Source organism: Schistocerca serialis, chromosome 3, assembly GCF_023864345.2.
Source record: "Schistocerca serialis cubense isolate TAMUIC-IGC-003099 chromosome 3, iqSchSeri2.2, whole genome shotgun sequence".
Classification (NCBI taxonomy): domain Eukaryota; kingdom Metazoa; phylum Arthropoda; class Insecta; order Orthoptera; family Acrididae; genus Schistocerca; species Schistocerca serialis.
The window spans coordinates 921882390-921896614 of NC_064640.1; the positions used below are offsets into that span (position 1 = coordinate 921882390).

General features: G+C 41.0%; 1 protein-coding gene across 1 annotated transcript in view; it reads right to left on the reverse strand.

The window, feature by feature from the left end:
* Positions 1 to 14225, reverse strand: part of LOC126469615 (pro-neuropeptide Y-like) — a 48033-nt gene that overhangs the window by 5257 nt on the left and 28551 nt on the right. The window contains exon 2 of the mRNA XM_050096737.1: positions 857 to 1058. Within this exon, the coding sequence (XP_049952694.1) occupies positions 857 to 1050 (194 nt within the window). The 5' untranslated portion in view covers positions 1051 to 1058. The remainder of the gene's footprint in view (positions 1 to 856; positions 1059 to 14225) is intronic.

Below are 14225 nucleotides of genomic sequence, written 5' to 3' on the forward strand. Positions count from 1 at the left end.
TTTTTTCGGATGAATCCAGGTTCTGTTTACATCATCATGATGGTCGCATCCGTGTTTGGCGTCATCGCGGTGAACGTACATTGGAAGCGTGTATTCGTCATCGCCATACTGGCGTATCACCCGGCGTGTTGATATGGGGTGCCATTGGTTACACGTCTCGGTCACATCTTGTTCGCATTGACGGCACTTTGAACAGTGGACGTTACATTTCAGATGTTTTACGGCCAGTGGCTCTACCCTTCATTCGATCCCTGCGAAATCCTACATTTCAGCAGGATTATGTACGACCGCATGTTGCAGGTCCTGTACGGGCATTTCTGGATACAGGAAATGTTCGACTGCTGCCCTGGCCAGCACATTCTTCAGATCTCTCACCAATTGAAAACGTCTGGTCAATAGTGGCCGAGGAACTGGTTCGTCACACTACGGCAGTCACTACTGTTGATGAACTGTGGTATCGTGTTGAAGCTGCATGGGCAGCTGTACCTGTACACGCCATCCAAGCTCTGCTTGACTCAATGTCCAGCCGTATCAAGGCCGTTATTACGGCCAAAGGTGGTTGTTCTGGGTACTGATTTCTCAGGATCAATTGCGTGAAAATGTAATCACATGTCAGTTCTAGTGTAATATATTTGTCCAATGAATACCCGTTTATCATCTACATTTCTTCGCGGTGTAGCAATTTTAATGGCCAGCAGTGTATTATGTCGCAACTGGTGAACTGAGACTGGAAGCTGTCGCTTGGAACGACTGGTGCTATAAAGTATAAGTTGTTTAAATAGTAAAGAACGTTTATTTCCACCCATTAGTTCCAGTCTTAGGCTCCTGTGAAACTGAGTACGTCTGTGGCACGCACCTGGGCCTGCCGAGAGACGCGTAGAAGTCGCTCAGCTGGGTGAGGTAGTTGCGCAGCTCCTCGGGCGAGGTGAACATGGGCGGGCGCTCGGGTCGCTGCTGGCCTGCATCGGCGCCCGCGGGCAGCGGCTCGCTCAGCGGGGCCGTCGCCGCCAGCACCACCAGCGCTATCACCACCACGCGCACCAACGACATCTGGGATCCTGCAACACCCACACACACCCTCTGTACTTTACCTGGCTGGCTTGGAATGTAAGTCTGAAGTCAGCATTTCTTTCTGTCGCTGTATGACCTTTGTAGAGACAGCAAAGGACAAGGACTTGGGAGAGCAGTTGAACGGAATGGACAGTGTCTTGAAAGGAGGGTATAAGATGAGCATCAACAAAAGCAAAACGAAGATAATGGAATGTAGTCGAATTAAGTCGGGTGATGCTGAGGGAATTAGATTAGGAAAGGAGACGCTTAAAGTAGTAAAGGAGTTTTGCTATTTTGGGAGCAAAATAACTGACGATGGTCGAAGTAGAGAGGATATAAAATGTATAGTGGCAATGACAAGGAAAGCCTTTCTGAAAAAGAGAAATTTGTTAACATCGAGTATAGAATTAAGTGTCAGGAAATCGTTTCTGAAAGTATTTGTACGGAGTGTAGCCATGTATGGAAGTGAAACGTGGACGATAAGTAGTTTGGACAAGAAGAGAATAGAAGCTTTCGAAATGTGGTGCTACAGAAGAATGCTGAAGATTAGATGGTTCAAATGGCTCTGAGCACTATGGGACTCAACATCTTAGGTCATAAGTCCCCTAGAACTTAGAACTACTTAAACCTAACTAACCTAAGGACATCACACACACCCATGCCCGAGGCAGGATTCGAACCTGCGACCGTAGCAGTCCCGCGGTTCCGGTCTGCAGCGCCAGAACCGCACGGCCACCGCGGCCGGCTGAAGATTAGATGGGTAGATCACATAACTAATGAGGAGGTATTGAATAGAATTGGGGCGAAGAGGAGTTTGTGGCACAACTTGACAAGAAGAAGGGACCGGTTGGTAGGATATGTTCTGAGGCATCAGGGGATCATAAATTTAGCATTGGAGGGCAGCGTGGAGGGTAAAAATCATAGAGGGAGACCAAGAGATGAATACATTAAGCAGATTCAGAAGGATGTAGGTTGCAGTAATTACTGGGAGATGAAGAAGCTCGCACAGGATAGAATAGCATGGAGAGCTGCATGAAACCAGTCTCAGGACTGAAGACCACCACAACAACAACATCTTTGCTACTCCACAACCTTTCTTAGCAGCTCATATGCGCCTTTTCAAAAAGATTCATTCGATTTCACGAGACATTATCTTCTACACGAGTGAAGACAGAAACCTGGGACGGATTTTAACTCGCGCGTTGAAAGTAAATGTTCACCTCGGCGCCGGTTGGTGTGGTTGCCAGGAGGGTTTGAACTCACATTCTCCAGAGGCAAAGAACTGATCGCCACATAAAAATTAGATAAACTAGACATTAATGAGCCTTTGAGACTAGTGATGATATTAATTAATTTTGAGTGTAATCTGATTCGTGATTTTTTGTGTGTTTTCAAAGGTTCAAACGTGTGTGAAATCTTATGGGACTTAACTGCTAAGGTCATCAGTCCCTAAGCTTACACACTACTTAACCTAAATTATCCTAAGGACAAACACACACATCCATGCCCGAGGGAGGACTTGAACCTCCGCCGGGACCAGCCGCACAGTCCATGCCTGCAGCGCCTGAGACCGCTCGGCTAATCCTGCGCGGCTTTTGTGTGTTGTGGGGGGCGAACAGAAGATACCAAATAGTCGGTAATGGCGCTTCAGTGTAGTGTCATTGTCCGTAGTTTTGCTAGTAGTAATTACACTTAGTTCAGAAGTTAGTACTTTTCGCCAAGGGAGCCCTCGTGCTAAAACTGAACGATCCTTGGGGTGTGAATACACCAGAGATGTGGCAGGGAAACAACCTAAACCTGACCAAAACAGCGCAAATGAGTGCCCTCCCCACAGGCCGCCGTTTCCAAGGTTATAAATAACCTCCATAGCGAGAGCTCTGCCTCACTGCGACCCGAGTTCTTCTGCCACCGAGACGCGTTTCCGTGGCTGGTACAGTCAGTCTCCAGGCCACACGGTCCTAACGTTTAGGTACACCCACTAGTTTGTGTTCTTCTGGCGAATATGAGGAACTAACCCAGCGTTGGCGTAAGCATCGGTGATAAACAGCCTAAAAACGAACAGTTATTCATCGGGTGCGATGATTCGATCCGAGTGTGGTTCTTCTGTATATCATTCATACTAGCACGCGTAGAGTTAGCTTTCGGAGTGCGTCAAGATGCATGAGAAACTTAGAATTAAACTGATTATAATCAACGTACAGTCTCAATCTATACAGTGATCATTTTAGTGGAACATTCTGCGTTAAGAACTCAGCTTAACCTAATGGAGCCCAAGATTTTTAATCTGAATGTGAAGAACATTGTCTTTTATTTTTCTTACTGGTGTAAAAAGTAAAATAAGGGAACTGAAGAGTAATTTATCAGTGGCCGAGGAAAAGCTCTTTGTGCTCGACATAAACGGACTGCCCCTATTGACCATGGCTTGTCAGAACACCGACAATCTTTTCGATTATAACAGTACTACTGATACTTATGTTTCATATTCCGACTCCTTGGCACAGAGCGTTATGTTAGTATGTGTTCCAGAATGACTTATTTAAATGCAAATTATGTCCCGTTGTGAAAAGTATAATATCCCTCAGACCACTGTGAGCAAGAATGTTAAATTGTACAAGGAACTATGTGAGTTTCTGGATAAGAGATGATTCATTTCTATGTCTTCAGTCACATCTACAGTGAATTCATAATGAGGGACAGACGAGAAGTCTGGAACAGTTTTATAACAGTAGGACGAAAATCAGTCCCATGATCAAAGCAAGTTTGTGTTAATGGTATAAAAACACTAATTCTTGAGATGAAGAAATGGGTAACATAAGTAGTAGCGCAGCAGCAATCATGAGCTACTAGCTTATAAGTTAATAAGTAATGTCCTTGGTCATATACGCACAATACATCACTGACATAGAGAATTTTTCCAGACAGATTAAAATATGCAATTGTTAAACTTCTTCATAAGAAAGGTGATAAGACAGACTTAAACAGTTCTCTTCCAGTTTCTTTACTGACAACTTTTTCCAAAACACTTGAAAATGTAAAATTCTCAAGAGTAGTCTCACACTTAAATGGAAACAGTTTACTTAATGTATCATAGTTTCGATTCCAGAAGGGTTGTTCGACTGAGAATACTATTAATACATTCACTCATCCAGTAGTACTACCATTAAACAATAAAATGTCGCCAGTTAGTATTTTTTATGATCTTTACAAGGCGCTTAGTTGAGTAGATCATGTTACTCGCTCAGAAAAATTCATCTTTTATGTAGTTGATGGCTTTACACACAGTATGTTTGAAACATACGTAAAACATAATGCCAAAGGTTGTGCTGAATAATTCAAACAATCTTGGAAGGGTATCGTTAGTGACAGGGGAGAAATCACGAAGGGCGTCCCTCAGGCACAAATTTTAGGTCCACTGTTGTTTTGTATATACGTGAATGACCTTACACTTACCATTCAACAAGTAGACTTGGTACTTTTTGCAGACGGTACTAGTGTTATAAGAAATCTCATTAGAGAGAAATCAACAGAAGAGATGGTAAATGATATTTTCCAAAAAATTATAAAGTGTCTCTCAGAATATTGACGCTTCCTAAATTCTGAGAAAAAACCACACTGTATTCAGTTCTGTACAGCAAACAGAGTCATATCAGCAACTGATATAGAAAATGAGCAGGAGTCAGTAAATAGGATAGAATGCTGCAAATTACTGGCTGTACATATTGATGAAAACTTGAACAGGAAGAAGCATATTATACAACGTCTTTAACAGTTAAGATCAGTTACTTTTGTTCTTCCTATAATTGCTAATCTTATAGGTCTTGACATATTTTGCTTATTTCCACTCAATAATGTCATAATTTTATGGAGTAGCTCATCACATAGAAAGTACAAAAGCGAACAATAAGAATAACGTGTGGTTTTCACCCACTCACGTCATGTAGGTACCTCGTGCACTGCACCGACACAATACACACATTCACTAAAAACATTGTTCAGAAATAATCCATCACATTTTGATAAGAACAATGATGTCCATGCCTACAACAGTAGAGGGAAAAATAACCTTTAATTGTCATTACTAAAGCTGTCAGTAGTTCAGAAAGGAGTTCGATATGCAGCAACAAAAATTTTAGATCATTTGCCCAATACCACAAAATATCTGATAGGTAGCAAAGCAAGTTTTAAATTTAACTTACAATGATTTCTCCCAGACAAGTCCTACTCTATTGACGAATTTATACTTAAAAACTGTTAGAAAAAAAAGCTTGTTTTTATGTGTAGTTGCACGAGTAGGACTAAAAACGTAATGTGATCATCAACGTTAACACTAATCATGCATACATATCCCGAAAACTGAGCGTTCCTCATCACTTCGATAAAAGAATCGTTCAAATGATTTATGGAACATGAACTAACAAACTGACTAAGTAAGGGTAGTGTACGTCTAACGGGTGCCTGAGCTTGCTGGGCTTCCGCATTATTGCAGAACATTCTTAGATATAACAAATACAACTCAAGCACGACGCGGCTCTTAAGCGTTCTCGAGGAATCGAGGTTGAAATTTTTGCGAGGTTTTTGAATACGAGCTAGCCCTTGAGTTGCGGCTTTAGCACATTAATGTTTGCAAAGTGTAAGTCTAGCCTTACTGAGTTCAAGTCATGTAATTTTTTTAGTCCTCTACCAAACACCTATATTGCTACAACAGGGAAATCTTGTTTTGTGACATGAAATCTTTCAAGATGAAAACAGACGAACAACGTATACATTCAGAACTATACAACCCAAAATGAAGACCGTTGTGTCAATCTTGCAATGTATACTTTTGTCGGTAAATCAAAAATTTTGTGAAGCGACTGGAGAATGCTTCTACATTGTTGCAGGGCCTGAGAGAAATATCAAATCTTGGAGGTTATGTTACTTTTCATTATCTGGTACAACATCAGTTGACAGCTCCTATGTTCGTATGTATGCTGAAAACACAGGGTTCGCAATAAATAAATAAATAAATAAATAAATTATTTGTGAACCGTCATTCTTTTTAGATATCAATGACGCATATTTTCGACTATCATTATTAAAAATGAGAAGTGCGTGTCAAAAAGTGGTTTAGTGTCAGTCTGCACTATGTTTTCCTGCTTTTATGACACAAGGGGTGTTCAAAATGTTTTCGATTGTGGCGTTGCTGTAGCATGTATGCACAACAGCGCGACTCCAACGCGGGTATGCAAGCATCGACTTGTAGACATGGAAACTATTGGTCGCCCCTTATAGATACCAGCGCAAATGCTGTCTACCTACAACTGAGAGAAAGAATCGTAAGTGAACTGCCACAAACGCGTTAACTGTTTATTACGCGCATGAATTTATTGATAAATAAGTGTTCATTTAATCACACTTTCTTAATTGTAGTTGGTCCAATGTTTCTTGTTAATGGGCTCTGAAAAGAACTGTTTCTGCTGGAAGTAAGTTTCAGAGGCAGAATTCTTCGTCATAATTGGAACCCAAAATATCTTGGTGTCAACCTGGACCGTACGCTACGCTTCAAACAACACCTTCCTAACTTAGCTCAAAAGTTGAGGACTCGAAACAACATCCTCCAAAAGCTATGCGGAACTACCTGGGGATCTTCAGCAACCATCCTGCGATCTTCAGCTCTGGGCTTGGTGTAGTCAAGTGCTGAGTATTGTGCACCTGTTTGGATGAACAGTCATCATACAAGGCTTGTTGACACCCAGCTGAATACGACAATGCACATGATATCTGGCGCAATCAAATCTACTCCAGTTTATTGGCTTCCAGTGTTAACCGGTATAATGCCTCCTGATCTACGCAGATGTACTGCTCTTACGAGAAAATTCCACAAGATCTCCAGGAATTCTACACAACCTGTGCAAAGTGACCTGCCACTTTTAAATCGTAGCAGACTGAAATCACGCCATCCAAATCTGTGCGATGCTGCTGAAATGGTCGCTAAGGATTTCAAACCTCTTGAAGAATGCAAATGTCAGTCTAAAGCAGTGACAGATGTGCAACCGCATAACTTCTTCTCAGGTGCTAAACTTCCAAGTGAATTCGACCTACCACACAAGACCTGGACTACTCTCAACAGAATCCGTACCGGCCATGGCTGATGCAGGGATGCTCTCTTTAAGTGGAAGAAGCTGCCTAATCCAGCCTGTGACTGCGGGGCTCCGTTCCAGACTGTTCACCACATTGTCAGTGAATGCAGGATTCGAGCCTTTCACGATGCTGAAGACGACTTCCTGCAAGCAGCTCCAGCTACAGTGCACTGGATTGCAGTTGCAAAGACAAACTTAAGCTTCTTGTGTGTCAATATGTACATATGTATACGTAATTTAATTTTATGATATGTCTATTAGCCATGCGCTAAATAATAATCTTAATTAAACCATCGACTTGAATGTACCACAATAATTATTGTTATTCCCACCATTAATTTTCGAAGAAATATGATTCGATATGGTGATAGAAGTGTTTGGCGGGAGTTTATCAACAAAATGATGAGAATCGAATGCAGCACGGGCAGATTCTTAGTCTATTGCCTTAGACAGTAATGTCCCTGCTCGGCGATTGCCGTTCGTAAAACTTTGAACATCGATTTCTTGGAAAGTCTTGAGAAGCCCATCATACTATAACAGCGCTCGTTCCATGTAAATACGTACTCCAGCGATGCCAAACATGAGCAGACTCGATTAACCTTTGGGCATATGTTTCCCTCGTTAGAGGTATCTCCGTTCTCTCGACCTCTCATTGGTAATTTAAGAACACGAAGTGTACGAAATTAATGAGAGAGGCAACAGCAATAGCTATAAGTACAATGTATATTTGTGCCAAATATCTCTATATCGAATATGCAGCCAGATAAAGCAGTGCTTTTCCTACCGGTACATCCATTTGTATGCCACAAGCGTATTGAAATCAAAGGTAGAGGTAATTTCCATGAATACAAAGGATACCAAAGAGAATCACTAGATCTATTTTAAAAGAGCCAACTATCAAAACAGCGAATTACGGATACTTTGATTACTCACTTTAAAAAGATGCACGAGGAAAAATAGTTTTGTAAATGACGACTGAACTCAAGGCGCTGTGGTAGCTCCAACTGAAACTGTGCGTGAAAATTAACTTCAGAGGAGCGTAGATGTTGTAATTTATATCAGGTGATAACACAAAAGCTATAACTTAGCGACAGCCGATACGGGGATTGTCGACGATGAATAGAACATAATATCTGGATGTACTCTAGTTTCGAATTATGATAACTCGATAATTTTCAATTTGTTTACTAATATCTTATACGAAATAATTGTGATTGTCCCAGGTGTGATGTACTGAATACGTAGTGAGGTGAAAATGTACCCATATCATGCTTTAATAGTCGCTGCAGGTAGCTCCATCCTAGCAGTCTGTCATCTATCATTGGCAACTGAAGAGCAGGAAGTGCTCGGAGTCGATAAGAGAGGCAACAGCGATATCACAACAGACGACATCGAGTATGCCACAAGTGCAGAGACGTTGTGTTTTTGATCACGTGTTTACAGGGCTTCTTATTTTTATAACTTTTAAGAAATCACAAAGAAAATAAGCATTTAAGGAGAAGACAATCACTTGCCAAATGATAGCACATTACTTCGCTGTGATGTGTCTATAAAGTTAAGTGGCCATCATTTAGCGTTTAATTTTTGACTAGTCTTTCACACTGATTTCATGAGTACTTTTAGTTCCAAAGCATTTAGTAAATTATTGTCATTGGTACATTTCTCACGAATTTATCTTTTCCGCGGATGTTGTTTTGTAATTTGTTAGAAAATCTAATACACAACAGCTCAGTTTTGAATTCAGTCTTGCCTCACTACTATTCGAAGGTCCACCAATTGTTTTATAATGGAATGTATCGTTATCTCCAGCCTATAATCAGCAATGAAATCTGAGTACCAGCCATACATTTACGCACGAATCGCCAGTTGTATTACTTCAATGAGATACTCCTACTTTTATGCTTGATCACAGTCACAAGCGTTTCATCTGAAATTAGTTTTTAAAATCTTCTTCACGTCTTATCTTCTTGTAAATTTGCAGTAATATAATAACGGCATTTATAGAATTGCCCTTTGAAGTGTGTAGACTGTACTTTGAGGAAGAAAAAATAAAACAAAAAACCAAACACATCTGCTGAAGTAAACTGTGTAGACTATTCTTTGAGAAAGAAAAAAAAGAAAAACAAAAAACAAACAGACCTAGTGAAGTTCTGTACTTTATTTCGAGGAAGGAATATTTTTCTCGGTAGGACTTAATGACTACGAAATGAGACAAATGCAGTTAGTGTTCTGTAGCAAGACAACAATGTTAATGAAATAACAGTTATTTTAAAATAGTATGACTGAGAGTTATTGAAGTTGTGAAAAGTAACGTTATATAAGAGACGTGAGGCTCGACTGCCTATATGCAATAAAACGGTTATTATTCAATTAAAAATTAAGAGAAGTAGAGGACCTAGACGTAAGACACACAAGTAAGATATTTGGGCATCAAAAAGCTATCGAATATTGGAAATCAATAATTTATGGTGAAGTGTTTGAGAACAACGAGGAGTTAAGAGAAGTAGTAATTAACAGTGTTTCTTTTAATTTTTTAGAGAAGAACTCAACATCATCCAGTGTTTACGAAATACTTCCAAATAAACATCTAAGGATAATGAGAAGCAATAAAAAGAAAGGTATGGGAAACATAAGGTTAAAATAAAAGGAATGCAAGGTCGTATTATGATAAAACAGTAGCGAAGATATCTGACAAGAGGAAAAATTATCATAGTGACGGGATGAAGCAATAATGGTGTATAATTAGGACAATCGAAATTGGCCCACGGTCCTCAGATATTTGTAACGAGAGGAAGCAGAGTTGTACATAGTTAGGCGAAATATTTACAGCGGTGGCATATTAGTGTAAATTCGTAAATGTGATTAATTATTTAATGCGATAGATGTCACTCCACAGATGGAATAATTTGCGAGATCTATTGTATAACATATCGAACTGTTAACATTTCAGTTAAATAATAGTTACTGAAGATATTAAATTTAATATTTATCAAAATTTTATATTTCGTATCTATCATTGAGTAATTGTTGTATAAGGATCGTTGTTATGGCATAACTAACACCACGTGTATTGAATTAGTTTTTTATTTTAATCATATGAAATTCAATTTACTAAGTTTACAGACGAAATAGGCTAAAATGTTACGTAAAAATGGAACAACATCAGGAGAGAATATGTACGATCTGTTATTTATGTTGGAAGTTACTCTGCTTGAAATCTGTAGGTAAATGTGTTCTTGTTCTATTATTAAAGAGCGCTTCAATAATTCTCTGCGCAATAGGCTTTGGGATGACTGAAATGTCAGAGTCGAAGGAACTAGTACAACGTGAAAAATTATGAAAAGTTCGTTTTATGACATCAGATATCAACATAAAAGTGCATTAAAGGCTGCTTACCTCTCATGTGTAGCTTGCAACAACTACTGAAACATTTCCTAAAATATCACTGCAGATATTTTTTCTGGGTTCTTAAGGAGTTATTCGGGACTCGTCCCTTCCGCTGAATAAAGACCCACACAACCTTTACCTCTCAAATATCATCCATCTCCGGCAAGATGACAGTTTGTCGCCGCGCAAAAAGCTGATGGCATATATTTGTCAAGCAGAGATGGAGAGTTTTTTTTACACAGTGGCACATGTTACGGTGTGTAGGGACAGATAACACGGATGACAAAGAGTGTATGCACGTACATGAAAGATATAAAACAAACATCTTCTGAAATAAATAAAGAATGCAATAAATGAATCATATTGCTATCTTATGTAAGTATTCCCTTCAGCTGTAACAGTCACTAATACTAATTCCGAGTGAATTACATACTTTACCTAGCTCACACGAATCTGCATAATGCCGCTTCATCTCCTCAGTATACCAAGAATAGGTACCTTATTAAAATCTGAATAAAAAATTATTGCTTTTATTCCTGCCCTTAGCACGTTTCTGCTAGTAGTCTTTAGTCGAGAGCTAACACTGAATACAAATTCTCGTAAGATGCATCGTACGTTGTTACTATCGCGTGAGGTACAGATTCACAGAATAGATCACCATACGAAACAACTTGGCTGTAGTCACACCATTGTATTGTTGCGAAAAGAAAGAGAACCTTCTGGAAATAACGAGTCCTCTGGAAGAAAACGGCCTCCGAATTTCCTCTACCAGTTATGTTGTAGGGCACATAAATTTTTCTTCCATATACACACCTTTACTAACTAGAAACTTCAGTTGTAGTTTTACAATGCACAGAAGTACGTTATTAATTAGCGTCCCACTCACATTTACCATATATTTTCAAATTCATATTTGAATTCTTTTCATTTTCTGCGATTATCACTGCGATATTTACCAAATACATTAATAACACCTACAGGACAGACCTAAGAATATTAGCGTTTATCTAATAGGATATGAACGCAGTGTATTCTCATTCTGTTAGGACGCAATATGAGAAGTTGTTAGTTTGTAATTATGCATGAAACTCTTGAAATATACTGATGAGACAAAACATTATGAGCCCTTAGTTAAATGCGTGTTGGTCTAGCTTTCGAACGCAACACAGCAGCACTTCTAGGTGGCATGGATTCCACGAGTCGTTGGAAGGTTTCTAGAAATACGTAGCACCAGATGCCGATGTTGAGGTAATGCAATTTTTGGGCGCTGAGCTAGCACCTGATACGTCCGAGATGCATTCGATTCGGTTCAGATCAGGTGAACTTGGTGGCCAAGACATCAACGTGAGTTCACTACTATGTTCCTCAAAGCGTTGCAGCACGATTCTGGGCTTCTGACACAGGAAGTTATCCTGCTAGAAGATGCCATCGTTGTGGGGTAAGAGATCGAACATAGCGGAGTGTGGTTGGTGAGCAACAGCGTTCACGTAGTCCACAGCTGTCACGGCGACTTCGATTACTGCCACAAAGTCCATCGAAGCCCAAGAGAATAACTCTCGTGGTACAACACTGATACGAATGGCTTGCGTCTGTGGTGATGCGCATGTTTCGAGCAGCCGTTCGCCCTTATAGTACCTGTCTCCAGACCTGGTATAGCAAGAAATGTGATTTACCCTACCGGACGAAACATATCTGTTGATCGATGGTCCATTCTCGAGAACCCCGTACCCACTGCAATCGTAATTGACGATGTCGTTGATCAGCTTGCGAACACGTAGCGGTCGTCTACAACGGTGCCTCATATTCAACAGCGTGCGCTAAACGCTCACAGAACTGCATGTTGTGTTGTAAAGAGCGGGCAAGCTTTCGACTTCCACCTTCTGTGATGATATATGGTCGTTCAACGCCAAGTTACTTCCTCATGGTTTCATCAACTACTTTCTGTGGATGATAACGACAGTAATACAGGAACAGCCGACCAACTTAACCGTTTCTGAGGCGCTTGCTCCCAGTCGTCGAGCCAAAACAACGTACCATTTTGTCAAAAAAGCTTATGTCAGTGGAATTCCACATTCGCGCCAGTTTCATCGTTGGAATGACTCCCCATTGGTGTCTGCTCCGTTTAAAGGGGGAACAATAGGTAATGGAAAATTTTTCTCTCTGAAAGCAGGTTGGTTTTATACAGAATTCCAATATACCATATTATACTCCACTCTTTTGGATGTAAAACCATATTTTTCAACATACACTGCTGGCCCTTAAAATTGCTACACCAAGAAGAAATGAAGATGATAAACAGGTATTCATTGGACAAGTATATTATACTCGAACTGACATGTGATTACATTTTCACGCAATTTGGGTGCATAGATCCTGAGAAATCAGTACCCAGAACAACCACCTCTGGCCGTAATAACGGCCTTGATACGTCTGGGCATTGAGTCAAACAGAGCTTGGATGGCGTGTACAGGCACAGCTGCCCATGCACCTTCATTATGATACCACAGTTCATCAAGAGTAGTGACTGGTGTATTGTGACGAGCCAGTCGCTCGGCCACCATTGACCAGACGTTTTCAATTGGTGAGAGATCTGGAGAATGTGCTGGCCAGGGCAGCAGTCGAATATTTTCTGTATCCAGAAAGGCCCGCACAGGTCCTGCAACACGCGGTCGTGCATTATCCTTCTGAAATGTAGGGTTTCGCAGGGATCGAATGAAGGTTAGAGCCACGGGTCGTAACACATCTGAAATGTAACGTCCACTGTTCAAAGTGCAGTCAGTGCGAATGAGAAGTGACCGAGACGTGTAACCAATGGCACTCCATACCATCACGAGAGGTGATACGCCAGTATGGCGATGACGAATACACGCTTCCAATGTGCGTTCGCCGCGATGTCGCCAAATACGAATGGGACCATCATGATGCTGTAAACAGAACCTGGATTCACCGGAAAAAATGACGTTTTACCATTGGTGCACCCAGGTTCGTCGTTCATTACACCATCGCAGGCACTCCTGTCTGTGATGTAGCGTCAAGGGTAACCGCAGCCATGGTCTCCGAGATGACAGTCCATGCTGCTGCAAACGTCGTCGAACTGTTCGTGCAGATGGTTGTTGTCTTGCAAACGTGCCCATCTGTTGACTCAGGGATCGAGACGTGGCTGCACGATCCGTTACAGCCATGCGGATAAGATGCCTGTCATCTCGACTGCTAGTGATACGAGACCATTGGGATCCATCACGGCGTTCCGTAGTACCCTCCTGAACCCTCCGATTGCATATTCTGCTAACAGTCATTGGATCTCGACCAACGCGAGCAGCAATGTCGCGATACAATAAACCGCAACCGCGATGGGCTACAAACCGTCCTTTATCGAAGTCGGAAACGTGATGGTACGCATTTCTCTTCGTTACACGATGCATCACAACAACGTTTCACCAGGTAACGCCGGTCAACTGCTGTTTGTGTATGAGAAATCGGTTGGAAATTTTCCTGATGTCATCACGTTGTAGGTGTCGCCACCGGCGCCAACCTTGTGCGAATGCTCTGAAAAGCTAATCATTTGCATATCACAGCATATTCTTTCTGTCGGTTAAAGTTCGCGTCTGCAGCACGTCATCTTGGTGGTGTAGCAATTTTAATGGCCAGTAGTGCAATTTCTGTTCAATC